Genomic DNA, 19298 nt, shown 5'->3' with positions numbered 1-19298 from the left:
CCAAGTCCCTCCTCCTTACCTTTTATCTTAGCCTGCTTGGCACATTTTCCTCATTCCTGAAGAAGGGCTCATGCCCGAAATATCGATTCTCCTGCTCCTTGGATGCTGTCTGACCTGCTGCACCTTTCCAGCAACACATTTTCAGCTCTGTCCATCCTTAAGCTATACACACACACACACACACACCAACCCCCCACCCAAATTTCCCTGCTAAGATATCAGGTCCTTTCCAGTTCAGGCGAAACCCATCCTTATTGAACAGCAGAGATCTCAATGATCCAAGGACTTGAATCCCTGAACATTACACCACCTCTTCAGCCATTGAGTTATCTCCTTTATCTTTCTATTCTTTCCCTCATTCAAGCTTGACTCCAGGAGGAAACCAGAAATTACTATTTTTCATGTTCTGTCTTTTAATCTTCTTCCTAAGTTTATATTCACTCTGTAAAGCCTTAATCTTTTCCCTAAAAATGTCATTATTATCAATGTGTACAATAACGTCTGACTTCTCACTCTCCCCTTTTAATAATATGCTTCAAATGTTTTGACGCATCCTTAATCCTGGCATCAGGAAGGCAACATTCTTAGATTCACACTCACTGCCTGTATCCCTGACAGGAGAGTCTCCAGAACAATTATTCTTCTAAGTTTTGTCAAACCCAGCCTATAAGATTCTTTGTAGTGCTCAAGCTCTGACTGCCTCTTCCATGTTCCTCTGAGACTATCCCTTTCAACAGTACCCAAAACTGAATACGTATTTGAGAGAGGAATAGCCACAAAAGACTTTGGAACTATCTTCTTACCTTTCTTGACAGTCAACTATCTATCTAAAGAATGGTGCTGTGTAAGCACTTCTCTAAATCTATCAGCATATAACTCTGTGTCTTTTATATGCCCTTAATGATATCAAGCCTAAAAAGAAGCAGTTTTTACCCAAAGAATTAATATTAAGCATGCAAAATATAAAAAAAAATTAAAGCATATCAACCACCTAGGTGAACAAGCGAATTAAAAATGATTCCTCAAGTGGTTCAGCAGACAGCTTTCAATCTTCTGATGATAAAAAAACTCACTGCAGAGCCAGCCACATGTAAGCCTCTCCAAAAGCTCTGTAAACGCAACTTCTCTGCGATTCAAAAAACGTATTCCTTTGGTGATAATTAAAAAAAAACTCTCCCTGCGCACACATAATTTTTTTAAGGTACCATTTTTTAAAAAAGCTTGAACTGTCTACATGTAGGCCTTGTCAAAAGCTCCATAAAGCCAACTCTGTTTGGAAAAAAAAGTGCTTTTGTTTTGTTTGTTTTTTCCGACCAAAACAAATCAAAATAAAAATCTTATACTCTGAATTGTAATACAGTAATTGTAAGAAATATAATCATCATAACTATAAGAAATCTAGAAGTAAGCTTGCAATCTCAGAAGCAGCTGCAAGATCCACACTACTCTCAGTCCTTCATTTTACATTTTGTTTATATACAGTGTGAGGGTTATAAACTTTAGTGCACAACTTTACATAACAACTAGCCTTTTCCATAATGTCTCCATTATGGTAGTAAATTCTGTGTTCCTTTTAATTCATTACCTTAATATGGAAAATAGGAACATGTTAAGCTATAATTATTAGTTTGGCTCCGTGGGTAGCAGTGTCACCTCTGCGTGTTCTTTCCAGTGGAATAGAGTGTTAATCTAGGCTAACATCTCCATGGAGAACAGAGGGAATGTTACATTGTTGGAAATTTAGACCTTGGTGGGTGTGGCACCCTAGTTGCTAAATAACAGTTCGGGAAATTAAGTTATGAATTTAGATTTAGAATTGCTGTCAATCTGTGGGTTAATACCAACACACTAATGCCCTTCAGCGAAGAGCGTCTCTTGTGATCTACTTGTGACTTGCACTTTGACTTGTCTGGTGGTTGTGAAAGACTGTAAGTGCTTTACAACCAATGAAATACATTTTGAAGTGTAGTCATAGAGGTGTATACCACAAAAACAGACCTGTTGGCTCAACTCATGCATGCCATCCAGATATCTGTAATAAGTCTTGTCCTGTTTGCCAGCATTTGACACACACACACACACACACACACACACACACAACTCCACACACACACACACACACACACACACACACACACACACACACCACCCTCTGCCCTAGTCACTATATATATAACCACACACTCCCTCAAATATCAGTATTAGAATGACCAGCTATTCTATCGTTGATTGAGAATTAATAATTGTAGGACTTTCTGGTAACTCGCCTGCTTTTCTCCAAAGCAGTAACATTAGGTCTTTTGCATCCAGTCAAGCAATTTAATATATCATTGAAAAAAACAGGTCTCTAATAGTGCAGCATTTTAACAGTGCTTTAATGGACTGTAAGCCTTGATTTTTGTGCTCAAGCTCTGGAGCAGGGCGTCATGACTCTAAGGCTGGTGCATTACCAAAAGAACTGAAATCAGGTAGTGGATTCTTAATAAGCTCAGGGTGTCTGGAGGTGGAGAGATATGCTACCCAATCAATATTGTTCACGTCCCACAAACAGTTAAATAATTTTCTATCAGTGAAATTTATTTGGTGATCCTCTGAGTCTTTTCCTTGTTGATTTGAAAGGATAAATGTAATAAAGTGAAGAAAGCTACATAATGCCTCAGAAAACTAACTGATATTCATTTTACTCTGATCTGTAAAATTCCAGCTTCTCCATATCTTTTGCAGCTGTTCACATTTTCCAGGATAAATTCAGTAAATTAAGCATATGTTTAACTGTAAATTAAGCTTATGTTTAATTCAGTAAATTAAGCATATGTTTAGAAGTCTGTGGGTCAGATAGCCAACAGCACTCAAGTTAGACTAAAGGCTATAAGCAGGGTTTCTTAACTCAAGAGACAACTATGAAATTTCTGCCTCCACACATTCAGAGCTCTAATATTACAAAAGCAGTTGATATTCCCTACTCTCTTGGGACATTAAATGAAACTCTACCATTGTTTATCAAATCCACTTTAACTGCTTGACCACTTTTACACAAAAACATTGAATCAGCTAATCAGCACCTTGAGCCAGCTCTACCATTCAATAAGATCATAGCTGATATGATTGTAAGCTCAAATCCGCATACCTGCCTATCCTAAATAATCCTTTATCCCCTTACTTAACAAGAATCTACCTACCTCTGCCTTGAAAATATTTAGGGACTCTGCTTCTACGGACTTTTTAGCAAGATTTCCAAAGATTCATGACCCTGTCTGAACAAAATTCACCTTGTCTTTTACGAAAAGAAAACCATTGACTTTTACCCGTGACCCTCTAGTTCTAGATTCTTCAATAAGAGGAAATATCCACTCCATATCTACAATGTGAAAACCCCTCAGAATTTCATATGCTTCACTCAAATCACTTCATTTTTTTAAACTCCAGCTTGATGTTCGAGTCATTCTCAACTCAATCTTAAATCCAATTAAAATGTGATACAACCCTGAGGTTGTCCCCCAGTACTAGATTTTGTAATTTAATCAGGATTGAATTCAAAGGTACAGCTTAAATTATTTGTCTGAGAGAAGCACTAACTCTTATAATGATAGTATACCTATGCTCAAAAGAGTAACATGACATTCATGAGCAGTGAGAATTAGCAGAACTTCCAGAGACTGATCTCTGAGCATAGTGATCTTTGTAGAACGTCGCCTTAGTGTTCTCTTTGGCAACATTGTCTAGGAGCTGTTCACCTTCCATTCAACACCTGGGACCTCTTCATTAAACTATTCTGTTATGCCAAGTGATTCCAAATCTACTGTGTTAGTACTATTGTATTCCTAAAGTTAAAAGAAGTTAAAATCATCAACAGAACAGTGTTTTCCCAAACCTGAGAGCGTCCTTGTCATAAAGGCTGTTCACCTTGAGTTATTTGACAGGACGTCTCTTGCTGGCCTACCTCATTTGCCACTTTCAGAAAGCCTGGTGCAGAGTATTTGGGTCACAGGAGGAATACTCATCAATTAAATGTATTATGGTATTTTGCATTGGATGAACTAATATGTCAAGGAGATGGGCAGGACCTCATGTTTGGGCTTTTGACAAATCAACAAATGTTTAATCTCATGATGTGCAGGTTCTCATAAATAATGCAGTGATTACTGAGACAGAACCCTGTGTGAATATTTTCCCAGGAACTGCAGTCGGGAAAGAAAAGTCAACTAAATCACTTCCTTTTGGGTTGCATTCTTAAAATACCACTTTTTTTTTGTTTCATTGCTTTATTACCACAGAAGATTAGCAAATGAAATATATCATTGTACTTTCAAAAGAAAATGATATTTTAGCCTTTTGCAGTCTACCAGAATTTAGTTCAGATGCAGTGATAAGAGCTGTTCCTTTCTGATGTTTTTTTACATTTTGTTTTTAGATTGCTCACTGCAACAATATTTGTGAAAATATATCAGGGACCTTTTTATTTGCAAAATACACAACAGTTTCTGAATCAACACCAATGCATGAGAAAAAAGTAAAAGAATTCTTGAGATCTACAGCACTATGATTCGTAGAATCATTTGCTGTAATTGTACCTTCAGTCTGGGCTTGGTGAGAACATACAACATGGAATTTGTGGACCTGTGAATGGTGAAGAAATTTCAGTGATATGTGTACAGTGCATGTAAATACATCTGTTACCAAGGTGCAGGCTCTCCCCTCATCATTCAAGCAGTGAGTGCAAGATTTGAAAGCAAGAGCATGGAAGTTGTTCTTAGGCAGTCAACCGCAACACAATCATGAGAAATAATGTCAGCAGGGTCAATGGAATGTCCTGGTGAAATAGTGAGATGGCATTTCAGTTAGCATTACATAAATGACAGTCCATTTGACCCCGATTCTAAAATAGATGGTCACTCAAAAAATGATGAGGGTGGGGACAAGTCTTACATTTCTATCCTGTGAGTCTCACCTTGTCCTATTTGATAGCATCCACAAAAAATAGAATAGTTTTCCTTCATATGTAACACATAATGTTCATAATGATATACCTAAGATTGTTTATTGGCTGAAGGACACAAGGAAGAAATATATCTATCAATCATGACCTGGAAAGTTAAAAGTTTATGTTGACTACCAAGAAACTTGATTTCTAATCTTTTGAACAATGTATTCCTGTTGAGTCCTATGATATTTGAAGAACTTAAGTAGTACATAACTATGAGCTCAAAGTAAATGAGTGTAGCCTTAGCTGAATGTCATTACAAATTTTATGATGCACTTTAGAGTCTCAAAAATGGAATTAATGTGCAGTTATTTCGGGTCACAGTGAAATATATTGTCCCAGTTTGCTGCTATTTAATTAAACAACTGAGTGCAATGCTTGGAGTTTGATTTTAAAACCCAATGGGATTGGGATCAGATGCAGACAGACACTAAATATAGTCCCACTGGTCCCACAGTCTCTCATCTCCACCATACCCCACTCTCTCCCTCTCCCTCTCAGATATCCTAAATTAATTTAGTCCCATCATATCCTCAACCCTTCCTGTTCATATACTCATCCAGATGCCTATTAAAAGTTATAATAGTACCAGCCTCCATCACTTCCTCTGGCAGCTCATACCATACACTCCCCACTCTCTGAATGAAAAAGTTGCCCCTTAGGTCCCTTTTAAATCTTTCCTCTCCGACCCTAAACCTATGCCCTCTACTTTTGGACTCCCTTAGAAGATGATCTTGTCTATTTACCCTATCCATACCCTCATGATTTTGTAAACCTCTATATTTCACTACGTAGCTTCTAACACTCCAGGGAAAATAGTCCCAGCCTATTCAGCCTGACCCGATAGGTGAAACTGTCCAACCCTGGCAACATCCTTGTAAATCTTCTCTGAACCCTTTCAAGTGTCACAACATCCTTCCTATAGCAGGGAGACCAGAAGTGCACACAGTATTGCAAAAGCTGTCTCATCAATGTCCTGTACAGCCACAACATGACCTCCCAACTTATATAATCAATGTACTGACCAATAGAGCACCGTCTTCACTGCCCTGTCTACCTGCGACTTTATTTTCAAGAAATTAGGAACTTGCACTCCAAGGTCTCTCTGTTCAGCAACACTTAACTGCCTGGTGGTGGCCTCCTGGCAGCAGGTTCCAAGCCAATGCTCCAGGCAAGCCTGGACAGCTGTTGCCTGGTTGCAAAAGTCTTTTCTTTCATTAAAAGTTTGAAAAAACATTGGAGAAAGGGTGTCTCCACTTTGAAAAGTGTGTTTAATGAAATTATGCAATGATATATAGCCATTCAAATGAATGTCTTCTGTGCTTTTTGAATTGCTTGCCACAGAGAACTGTGAAGCCAGAGTCATTGGGTATATTTAGGCCTGAAATAGATTTTTAATCGGTAGAGGAATCATGTGTTGTGGGTAAAGGTTGGAAGGTGGATGTGAGGAGTGTCAGATCAGCCATGCAGTGAGGACCCAAGGGGCAGAATAACTTACTCCTGTTCCTGTTTCTTATGGTTATTTTACCTACCCACTAAAGATTTGATTCTCAAACTTCAGGCTATCTACAAAGCTTGGATTTTGAATTTTAAAAAATCAGGAAAGTTGTATAGAGTTTCCAATCACAATAGTGTGTTCTAAGCACTTTGCACAATTTGCAAGTATTCTGTGCACTCTGAATAAATATCAATCATAGAATTTCCCTGTATGCATAAGAAGTTTCTGATCTGAGGTAGAAAGATTGGCCTCATTTAGTCAGGATTTGCTTCCTCCAAAAAACTTTCAACCAATTTAGAGTTACTTAAAATCTGAACTTTTCTGTTATAAAGTGTTCAGACATTATAAAGTGTGATTGTTTTGACTGCAACTTTCCTTTGCAGCAATCAGCAAGACCATTTATTAATAAAGTGTATATTTCTGCAGTTGAAGTGTTGAAATATGGTAAACTAATCTTTCTTTTCTAATCCATTATACAAAGTAAATTAAGTTTTAAATACTGGGCGATTGAATAAACTATTAAGTTTTAAACATTTCATGAAGTGTTTTTACTTAATGCAATATAGTGCTTATGATGTCAGCATTGGGTTATGGTTTAAGAGGCTTGAGCACACTAGGCAGACACTTCAGTGCAGTGCCAAGGGAGTGCTTCACTGTTCAAGGTGTCATCTTTCTGATTGCCATGAAACTGTAAGATTACAGAACTACATGTCCCAAGATTCCAGTCTGCTTGATCTTTGGGATGTCTTTCTAATTGCTGCGGGAACCCAGTATCTATCCAATTACTGCTAAAATCCTACCAGACCAAGTCTGATATATTAGAGCCTCTGATGATATACTTAACAAATAAATCTTGACAATTGTAAGTGAAATAGGTTTTCCAAGAAAATCATGTCTGAAGAATTCGATTAGCTTTGCTTTGATGGAAATGACCAAGTGAAGTATCGGAGGGTAACTTTGTTAATATTTCTCGAGTACTTTGTTGCATTCAAATTAGATGTGAGAATTAGTACTGCAATATTATCATCTTATTTCCAAGCTGTGTTTCCATCTAGGAAAGCATAGCTGTAATATTTCAATCTTGCAGAACTTCATGCATTAAACAAACACATGACTACTTTAATGAACATTGATTGCACAAAAACTCAACCACGTGTACAAAGTGAAGGAAAGTGCGGACTGCACATGCTGAGATCAGAATCGAAAAGTGCGGCACTGATTCCTGATGAAGGGCTTCTGCCCAAAACATCAACTCTCTTGCTCCTCGGATGCTGCCTGACTGCTGCGCTTTTCCACACTCATAAACACTTTTATGTAGTTATCTGTATAAATCATTCAGGAAAACTCAGAAACACCATAGTTTATCTCACAGACCTTTGAGAACACCACTACAAGGAGACATGGTCAGTAGCAGCAGATTCCAGTAAGCTAAATTATGGAGCGAAGTTACAGAGAGGAGGAACTCACCCTGATTGGCAAAGACAGTAGCCAAATGGGGATCATCAGAGGTTTCACAGAAATAAGGGTTAGCAAAGCCTAATCAAATATCTTAGATTCAATCAAAGATTCCAAATGGATCTTTAAGTTTGCAAAGCACAAACAACATGTGAAGGTAATGTAATTGTTTCAAATTCTTTTATTCATAAGAGCCTGCAATTTATGATTTGTAGCTTCATGATGAATGGTTTTCACTTGCTGTCTCCTGCTGTCTTTAGTTCAGATTCCATATTTGTACCATATTTGCAACTGTAGCAGGAAAACTGATGTGTACCTCCCAACGTATGATGTTTGAGAAATGCATTGTATAGGCTTGCACAATACAATTTTTTTTAGATATAGAAATACAGACAGACACTCATGATTTCGATAAGTGGAAGTACATTGCTAATTATAGTAACAATTAAGTAACTTTTTTTATAGCTGCAGTTTACTTTTCGATTTGTAAAAGCATAATTCATCCTGTTTCTTTCCAAATATACTGCATAAATTAGTATTAAATAAAACTTCTGTTTCTTTTGCAGGCTTTAGGAAATCTTTACTTTCTTCACGAGTCTTTGAAAAATACCTATCAATTTGATTTTAAAGGTAATCCTTACGTACTATTTATTGTAAGATAGCAAATAGTGAGCTGAATTCTATATTCACATTAAAGTTAATGCAGCTGGTGACTTTGGTGTTTTAATTGGCATCAGCTTAAGTGGATCAGTGTCCTTATATTGACTTCTGATATTCGACTCATTGCTTAACGTCATGAAACAATAGCTGCTCAAAGCATAAGTTACATTCCTCACATACATTCATGCACATTCTAAAAAACAATATGTATATTCACAGGCAAGGCCATTCCTGACTGCCCTTGAGAAGGTGATAGCTAACCAACTTCTTTACCAATGAGTAGTTTGTTTGTCTATTTCAGACAGCACTACATGTGGGTTCCTGTGGATTTGGAGGCATTTAAAGACCAGATGGATTAAGGCAGCAGATTTGCATCTCTAAACATATCACTGAGCCAGAGAGTCTTTATGACAATCTAAGGCTTCATAGTCATTATTACTGATATTAACTTTTTATTCCATGTTTAATTAATTAATCAAACTTAAATTCCCAGAAGCTGTGGTAGTATTTGAACTCATGTCCAGATCATTTACTACTCATTTAGCATAACCAATATACCATCATACCCAAGTGCATACAATTATTTTTTGGAACAAAATTATACGCAGACAATTATTTTTAAAATGCGTCAACTCATTTCTGGAGTTGTAACCCAACAGAGATTAAAAAGGCTTTATTTTGGAAAAGTTTTAGTTTAAAAAAATTCTTTCCTTGAGGTGTAAAAAAAGTGCTTTAATCTACTAAGCATCAGAAAAGAAGATAATATTATAAAAGCAATTAAAATTCAATATAAATGCTGATGATTTGCAAATGCTTGTTACATGCCCTGTTATTATTCCATAGTGTTACATTTAATGACTGTAAAATGAAGTTATTAAATATCAGTTTAATTTTTTTTGTTGCTGAACACTGCAGATTCAGATTTACTGTATTGCCACTTCTATATTAAATTATAGTATTTCACCAAATGTGGATGTTTCCTTTTATTACTCTAATGATTTAGGAATGATCTACTCACCAATTATTGACACAGAAGGAATTGACTTTTCATTCACATCCAGTAAATAGAACTGCAGGTCAAGATCCAATATTTAAAAGTGTGGTTGTTACAAAGCAAATGAATTCTCCTGTTCATTGTCAGGATATACAGAGGAACTTTGAATATCCGCCGTTCAATTATCCGAATATCGGATTATCCGGCAAGATTACAAGGTCCCGATGTTCGGCTAAACTATGTTATCCGGCATTTGATTATCCGGAATTTGGTTAACCGAACAAAATACTCCCCTCCCGAGTCCTTCGGATAATTGAGATTCCCATGTAACACAAAATATCTTTCTTATGTGCTATTTTGTGCAATCACGAATTCATCCACTTGTAACTCTTATTAATATTGAAGAGCTGAATTTTCCTGCAGAAATTAGGGTTAAAATGGGAGCGAACTCTGCTCCAGCTGGCAGCTAGACCCTAGGGTGACTGTCAATTAATCAGAGGGTTGGCAGCTCAGTAGCTACAGCATAGATGCTTGGAAAGGCAGAACCTTGGGTTTGGCAATACCATAGCTACTGAGAGCCTTTCCGTGAAAACCTGCTGTGGAGCCACACTAAGCCCTAGAATATGTTACAATGTCACCACAGCGTACCTGCCAATTTCCCAACTGTGTTGTGTTGGGAAAATGTTGCCCAAAGGCCTTTATCAAAGCGTCCATCAGCCTTTCAACATTTTATAAAAAAGATCCTAGTTTCTCAAGCCCTCCTTGATAAGTCATTTTGAAATCATGGTAACATTCTAGGGAATTTATAAACAAAACAAATATTTACTGGTCCTTTCTATTGTCATATCTACTGAGGGTGCCACCTAGTAATTTGTGCATTTGCAATCTAACTTTTCTGTGTATTACAGAAGGTCTAGTAATGGTCAATTTAAATATTGTTATATTGGTAGTTAATCTAATTGTGAAACTCCAGAAGCGTGTTGTTTAAATTCTTACATTGACTACATCGTCAATCAATCCAGATAACCCTTTTTATGCCACGGAAAGTGAGCAATTATTTATCTGTTTCCCTTTGAACACATGAGTCTCCCCTACACCTCAGGTCAGGTTCCCTTCAACTGTTACTCTCAGCACATGCCCCAAGCATCATAATACACCTGAACATTCTGAGATGCTACCAGTCCTGATGCTGACTGCCTGTATTTTATTCAGACTTAGCAACAGTGTCATTAGCAAAAGCTAGATGTTGAAATCATTGAAGTAAGTAGGCAGCCCAAAATTGCATTGCAGCCTGCATTACAATCAATAGATGCAGGATAATTACACATCCTAATCACTATGCTTGTTCTTGAGGGCAATCAAATTTAGTGTCCTTACCCTATTATCTGTATGATAGTTGAGCCAGTTGTAATTTCCTTCCTCGGTTGTGATATTTAAAGTGTGTTGTTGAAAGTGTATTTTGAGATAGAAATACAATCATACATTGAGGAAGGAGCTGGTTGACACTAAAATGTTTAGAATCACAATGAAGCATGGAGGTGTCTTCTCTCTTCAGCCATATTTTCTCTTGAAAGAAGACAGCTTTGCAACAAGGGTTACCCTGACTTCATGTGAGGAAAAGACTAACTAATAGCTTAAAGTGAAACGGAGGAGTTGACTGGAAATTTCCTCTGGATTCCTCCACCTCTGCTGTAAGTTTGGCAGAAACTCTGTTTGCACAGGGATGTCTACTAATTTTTCGGCAAAGATACAGCAGAATGTAAAGGAATCTCAAAGGAAATTCCTTTTGATTGTGAAGAAGTAGTTTCTTCTTCTACTCTCTTGTTGCAGAGAATGTCTTTTGAGTGGTAACAAAATATATAGCTAGAGTATTGACGTTTGTTGAAGCAGGGAATTCTGAATGAACATATGGGGCAGATTCAAACTATGTGCACAGCAGGGTGAGTTGAAAATACCTTTCGCATGTAGCTTACAAACATCATCACGTCTCACAAAAGATGTTTTGGCACTAGTATACTATAGAAAGCTAACAGAATCTGTGAATTGTACTCCATTAAGAATAACCAGACATACTGTTCTCAGTAAAAACAGCTATTCCTTAGGTGAAATTTATTTTATGTGATTTCTGTTCTTCAAGCTAAAAAGTTCAAGAAAGTAACGGGTAAAGAAATCTACTCAGAAACGTTAGAAAGTACGCCCATGCTGGAAAAAGAGAAATTTCCACAAGATTACTTCCCTGAGGTAGGTTGCTCAGTCTTTTGAATCACATAAAACACAAAGTCGACTTGTAAAGTTGCAAAGATTTATCGTTGTCACTGTACCTTCAAGGGATCATGTTATTTAATGGTCTGTCAAATAGCTGCCTTAAAATGATTTGCTTTGCAAGTTTGGGAAGGGTTGCAGAATAGATCTCTTATGTTTGTTTTGCCATTGTCCTGTGAATTATTTTCATTGTTACAGTGATGAGGTTTGTAAGATTATTGTTTTTTGGGACTATAACTTTAAATTTAGTTTTGGAGGTGCTGGTGTTGGTCTGGGGTGGACGAGGTTAAAAATCACACAACACCAGGTTATCGTCCAACAGGTTGATTTGGAAGCACTAGTTTTCAGAGCCCTTCTTCATCAGCTGGTTGTGGATGGAGCAGGGCTCCTTTAGGTAATGCTTCCAAATCAACCTGTTGGACTATAACCTGGTGTGTGATTTTTAACTTTAAATTTAGGGTTAGTGAAAGAGATTATATGACTTGTTTAGAAGTCAACTTGACAGTAAGTTTGGATGGTTTGATTGTTGGAGATCAAATGAAGATTTGTAATATTTTACTGGACAGAAAATGCAAGTTAATTATACTTGGAAACAATATCAGTAGACTCTCGATTTGTAATGAATAGATGCTGAGTTTTTCCAAACTGCAAGGAAGCTGCTGAAAGTGGCAGGTTGTACGCTATTTTCCAAATGAATATAAAATAGAATATTAATTCTGTAGTTTAATATATGTACAAAAAGTAAGTAGGATTTACTTACTACTGGTTTTTCTTTTATGATAAATGTTTCAATGTATGGAATCTTCCTGTTTCAGCTAAGTTCAAATTCCTTACTAAAAGTTATTGGTCTCTATAGAATTTGTAACATTATGTATCTCACATAAAGGAAACAGCCTGTATTGCATTAACTTAGATACTGAAAGACAGTAGTAATAAAAAATCACAAAAAATAAAACTGTTTTAAAAATCTATTGATATTGGAGACCTTGACTTGAGGTCATGTGACATGATTGACATTGTTTTGTCGGTCATGCAATAACTCACAGAAGCATAACTGAGGTGACCACATGTGATAGCATGTGTACATTGTGCATACAAATACAGTACTTGATTCTGTGCTTATACTTTTTCAACTGTGCTCACTAATTGAAATCTGGAGTGGATATGCTTCAATAATTTAGGCCCAGCATCCTTTCTTTGCCAATTACATTTTCACAAACATCCTCATTATGCTTTTAAAATTTATCCAAAAATCTCTTGCATCATTTTAAAGTACCATATAAATCAAAACTTGTCCTATTATATAGATAATTTAATATTGTTTCCAATAAATAAGACAGAATAATTGTAACTGGTAAATATATCAGACTGAGAACATCGCTCTCCATCTTAGTAATAACCTGTTCCATTCTGAAACTGACAGATATGCAAACAATCCTCTCAATTGGTTTAAGACTGATTTCTTTCTCTTTATTACTGCCGCTTAAAGATGATCTAAAAGTAATTACATTGATTGAGGTATAATGCAATCCAAAATAATTACAATTCACTGCATATAAAACTAACAAAACTTTTCATGATGATTTATTGTACCTCTTGGCTGTATATGAATCTTAAATGATGCCTTTGGGACCAGCACTTGAGATAATGTTAGGCTATTTAAAAAGAACAGATTTGTGTAGTCTATCAGACCTGAATAATTTTTGCCAGTAGTGAGAAATTGGTTGTTATCATACATCATAGATACTGCTCAAAGCTCTTATGAAAGATGAATTAATTTCACTAATGCTCTAATGTGAACCTTTCATGAACAAAGCTGTACAAGGATAACCTTGTAGGGGTCCCTAGTTTCTCAATAGTGATTTATGTCATCTTTTAATAAAAGAAACAGCCTGTATATAATCCATCTGCCGTGCAAAGCAGGGACACTGACTTACGCTACATGGGATTTTTCACTTCCCTTTTTATTTCACACTCCAGACTGATGAAAGGCTTCAAGGAAGACTAATATAGCCCAGTGTATACTCAGTGTTGCTAAATTGATTGTAATTCCAGCTTTAAATTATACTGAACCCCTTCTCCACCTCCTTCAGTAATTGTCATCAAAAAGATGGATTACTGCAAAGAGAGCTACCGGATGTATGGAATAAAACATTTGTGGGGACATTTCCCTGTTTAACTTTGAATAGAGTCATAGAGTCATCCAGCAGGGAAACAAAACCTTTGGCTAACAAGTCCACACCAACCATAATCCCAAACTAAACTAGTCCCATCTGCCTGCGATTGGCCCATATCTCTCCAAACCTTTCTAATTCATGTGCTCATCCAAATGACTTTCAAACATTGTAACTGTGTCCATATCCACCACTTTCTCTGGAAGTTCATTCCACACACAAACCACTTTAACCACTGTTAAAAAATGCCCCTCATGTCTTTTTTAAATCTTTCTTCCCTCACCTTAAAATTTGCCCCCAGGTCTTGAAATCCTCCAACCTAGGGAAAAGACGCCTGCCATTCACCTTATCTATACCCCCTCATCATTTGAGAAACCTCTATAAAACTCCTCAACCTACGAAAATCCAGTTAAAAAAAGTCCCAGCCTGTCCAGCTTCTTCTTATAACACAAACTCTCCATTCCGGCAACACCCTAATAAATTTCTTCTGAATCCTGTCCATCTTTCTTATAACAGAGCAACCAGAACTGGATACAATACTCTTGAAGAAGCCTCACCAACATAAACTTCAAAGAATTATGTACTTGAACCCTTATGCCTCTCACTTCTACAACACCACCCAAGGCCCTACTTTTAATTTTATAAGTCCTGCCCTTGCTTGTTTTACCGAAATCTCACATTTATCCGAATTAAACACCAGCTACCACTCTTCAGCCCATTGATTCAATTGATCAAGATCTCTTTGTAATCTTAGATTACGCTACACCACCAACTTTGGTGTCATCTGAAAACTCACTAACCATGTCTTCTATATTCTCATATAAATCATTTAAATAAGTGAAAAACAAAGTGGACCCAGCACCAATCGCCTGTAGCAGGCCACCTCTTCAAAAATAGGCCTCCACTCCACACCATCACTCTCTGTCTCCTGCCATTAACCTAATGTTCTATCCAATTGGCAAGCTCACCCTAAACCCCATGTAATCTAACTTCACCAATTAGTCTACCATGCAGAACTTTGTCAAAAGATTTCCAAGTAAACAGTGTCTACTACTCTTCTCAATCTTCTCATTAACTCTTTGACTAACCACTAAGAGGCACGTGAGAAAAGATTTGATTGTCTTGCCTTTCAGTTTTCTTTTTCTCAAACAAGCAGAAGCATTTGCACAAAATGAAATAATCACCAGTCCAAAAGTAGCAATCTGATGTGGAAACTGTTGCTGAGAACTTATGTCCTGTCATTCTTTGCGTTGTGCAACGTTACTTCAACCAGCTGTTGGAACAGTGCATCCTTTCACTCTTGCTGTTCGAATGACTAGGTAGTTAACTCTGTGGGAGGACCGGGCAGCTAGGATTCACCAAGTTGTTCATGTGTTTTTGGCAGTAGGTAGTCTAAGATATCTTGTTGCTAGCACAAGGCAGATCCGTTCTGCCTGCTTCAGTATCCATTCTGAATCCTGGCTTATGATATTGATGATGAGGATGTGCCAGTGTTGGACTGGGGGTGGACAAAGTTAAAAATCACACAACACCAGGTTATAGTCCATCAGGTTTATTTGGAAGCATCAGCTTTCAGGGCATTGCTCCTCCATCTCCACTAGCTACCTGATATAGGAGCAGCGCTCTGAGTGCTAGTACTTCCAAGTAAAGCTGTTCAACTAACACCTGGTGTTGTGTCATTTTTAATTTTATGATATTGATGTTAGTCACATTTAAGTGAGAAAGGAATAGCATAGTGATGTCTGCCATCCATTTTTCCATTATCTCCACTTTAGTTATGCGAATTTTACTTTGTCATATCTTACAATTATATTTTATTTTCCCCAATCCGCCATGCACCCTTACCCACCAGCCACTCCAGAAAGAGAGAAGACATATACTCAATAGCACTCCCCAAACTGAGTACATAGCTGTATAATGTGATATCTGTTAAGTTTCATTTTATGAAGGAGTATTAGCATGTGCTGCAAGAGGACATCACCCATTTCCAGCATTTTCACTTTCTGCCAGTGGTCGTTGAGTTATCACCATCCAAAACATTTATGTGACTAAGGCCACCTGCCACATGGACCAATTTACTGTCCACAGATAGATCACAGGACCTGACTTGGACTAAACATTTCACTAGCTTCTCTACGGAAGACATAGTGGTGATGTAGAGCACTGTAGCTATATATCATGTCTTGAAAGGCTACAGTCAAAGGAATACAATCATTTGCCTGTACATGGCCCTTTATATATGCCAATAAGAAAGGGCACCAACTATCTGTCAGCAGCTTGTTTGCAACCAGTAGAACATTATCATGCAAGCAAATATTCACTTTGCTGGGAGCTGGCACAGTGCCCCTGTCATCAGAGTGACCCATGCCCACATATGCCAGGTAATCACCATCACAATAACATTCCTAAATTTCCCCATTGTTTATATCCTAGGGCTCACCACTGATCAGAATTTTAACTAGAGCAGTCATATGAATTCTGCGGCTGTGAGACCAGGTCAGAGGCTAGGTATTCTGTGATGAATAGTTAACTTCCTGACTCCCCAGTGTCTGTCCACCACCTACAAGGCACAGTCAAGGACTGTGATGAATAATCTCTGCTTGAATGGATGCACGCAGTTTCAACAACAGTGAAGAAGCTTGGCATAATGCAAGGCAATATGAATCACTTGATAGGCACCCAATCCATCATGTTAAACACTCAATCCCTCCACCAGTGACATTTTTTTTGTATGTATTCATGAACTGAGGGTGTTGCTGGCTGTGCCAGCATTTATTGCCCATCCCTAGTTTGTTCTCTTTGCTCGTTCAGGATATCAGCATCACTGGCTAGGCCAGCATTTATTACCCATCCCAAATTGCCCAGAGGGCATTTAAGAGACAACCACATTGCTGTAGGTCTAGAGTCACATGTAGGCTAGACTAGATAGAGTGACAGTTTCCTTTCCTAAAGGGCTTGAGTAAACCAGTTGGGTTTTTCCAACAATCAACAATGGCTCCATGCTCACCATTAAACTCGTGATTCCAGATTTTTATTGAATTCCGATTCCACCATCTGTGCAGGCGGAATTTAAACCCAGGTGCACAGAACATTCCCTGGGTCTCTAGATTAGCTATCTCAAAATAATACCATAGGCGATCACCTCCCCTTAAGTGTCTCTTAGCCTGTTAGTGGTAAGCTGCCTTCTCGATCTGCCACAGTCAATTTGTTGTTGCTGGATCCACAATGATGTTGGGGGAGGTGTTCCAGGACTTTGAGTCAGCGACACTTGAGAAATAGCAATTTATTTCCAAGTCAGGATGGCATGTAGCCTTAAGAGGAACTTGCAGGTTATGGTGTTCCCATGCACCTGCTGCCCTTGTCCTTCTAGATGGTAATGGTCATGAATTTGGAAAGTTCTATTCAAAGAATTTCTACAGTGCATTCGTAGATAGTTCACACTAACAATAGAAAATGCAGAATTCCCCGGTGAAGTTCAGTTGGTATATGTTATCTCAGATTTAATACAACAGCAACTTTAATGTATATACCATCCTTGAGATTAAAAAAAAATCCCAAGGAGCTTCTCAAGAGTGCTATAGAATAAAATATGACAATGAGGCATGTAAGGAGATATAGTCAGGAGAATAAGAAATTGTCAAAGCAAGACTTTTTACAGAGCGTGTCTTCAAAGAGGAAGAAAAGATGTAGAGACAGAGGGTTGTAGGGAGAGAATAGTAGAGCTTAGTGCCTAAGCAACAGAAGGCACACCCACTATTGGCAGAGCAATTATCATCTTCATCACATTCTTAAATCTCTCATCTACAACATGCCAATGGCCTTACTCCCAATATTGGGCAGGGCTTCCTCCTCATGGGGACACTGTGGTTCAAACTTATTGCAGCTACCTCCAGTATATGACACCTCTCTGCTCTCACCATGCTTCGTCTTAAAGAAAGAAAATGAAAAGTATTCAGTTAACATGTCATGGAACAACACCAAAATGTTGTACTGAGCTCAGAATGAATGTGAGAAAAAGATTGTGCAACAAGTAATTATAGATAAAATATTCTGTTTTGTTGGCCCTTTGTTGTATTCTGGAAGATAGTATTGCAAATGGGATGCACTCTCCATTTTCTCTCCACAAAGTTAATAACTGAATGCACAGTTTTGCAATATATGCTCCAGCACATGCCAAGGAAGGGAAAAATTTTACTCCAACATTCTGTTCAGGAGTTGAATGCATGGAAATGCAAATAAAGCCTTGATGAAAGGCGGGCTTTATAATACATTGACAGTAACTATTCAAAGATTTTTTTGCAATGTAAACAGAGATCACTATGAGTTTTGGAGTATGTTATAGAGTATATTCTCGCTTGGTATGCTTGACTCCTTTTTCCTTTCCTGCCTGGGCGAATTGACAATGGAGGGGTGTGTACAATGTAGTGAGCGAGGTCCTGGAGTCCACACTGACTGCCCTGTCCACCTCTCTTCACCAGCCCAAAGCTGCCCTCATTGATCTTTCATGTTTTTCCTTAAAAGAAAATGCATCACAAGAGAACGTCTACATATGCATAGGTGGATCAGAGTGCTAGGCAGATGCTGCAGATGTCGGACTTTAAGTAATCAGCCTGCTGAGCTAAGGAATAATACTTGCATACTTTTTGAGTTTGGATGACATAAAGTGTTATCGTGTCCTCAATTCAACTTTCATTGGAAACTATGGCAAGTTGTTGGAATCCAAGAATGAGACACAGAACAGGTGACTTTCATAATGTCAGGTGCCCCTTGCAGCCAAGTATTAAAGGACAAGTGGAACTGGGCAACTCAGGAGAGGTTATCGAAGAATAATCAGTCAAATCAAAACTGCACAAGGTAGAACCTCATTGAAATAGAAGATAGAGTAAATTGCGCTTTTTCAGCAGGGTGGTCCAAAGAGGAAAGAGAGTTAGATAGGCAGAGAGTTGTTGAGAGAATATTCTAGAGCTTACGCCCTGGGAAATTGAAGGCACAGACACCATTGGTGGAGCAAGTACCATCTTCATCTTATTCTCAACTTGCTCACCTAAACAAACTTAATGGCTTTGCTCTTGAAGAATTTATACAGGAACATTTGGATGCATTGCAGTGGAGCCGGGAGGCAGCATTAAAGACCTTTGAAAGAAGAAGGAGCTGGGTCACGGGTCAGGTACTTTATGGAGGGCATAATGATAATCCGTTTGAAAGGCAGAGGGACAGTTTTTGTGGCTGGAGAACTATAAACACATGCTGGTTTATTGAATAGTCAAGAGTTGA

General features: G+C 37.9%; 1 protein-coding gene across 2 annotated transcripts in view; it reads left to right on the top strand.

Moving 5' to 3' along the window:
- Nucleotides 1-19298, top strand: part of LOC122561115 (inositol polyphosphate-5-phosphatase A) — a 496456-nt gene that overhangs the window by 302846 nt on the left and 174312 nt on the right. For both annotated transcript variants that reach the window (XM_043712554.1, XM_043712555.1), the window contains exons 5-6: nt 8501-8564; nt 11726-11829. In XM_043712554.1, the coding sequence (XP_043568489.1) occupies nt 8501-8564; nt 11726-11829 (168 nt within the window). The remainder of the gene's footprint in view (nt 1-8500; nt 8565-11725; nt 11830-19298) is intronic.

The sequence above is a fragment of the Chiloscyllium plagiosum genome, chromosome 22 (assembly GCF_004010195.1).
Source record: "Chiloscyllium plagiosum isolate BGI_BamShark_2017 chromosome 22, ASM401019v2, whole genome shotgun sequence".
In the NCBI taxonomy this organism is placed as follows: Eukaryota; Metazoa; Chordata; class Chondrichthyes; order Orectolobiformes; family Hemiscylliidae; genus Chiloscyllium; species Chiloscyllium plagiosum.
Note: the sequence above shows the minus strand (reverse complement) of the source record. Positions and strands in the feature narration are given on the sequence as shown.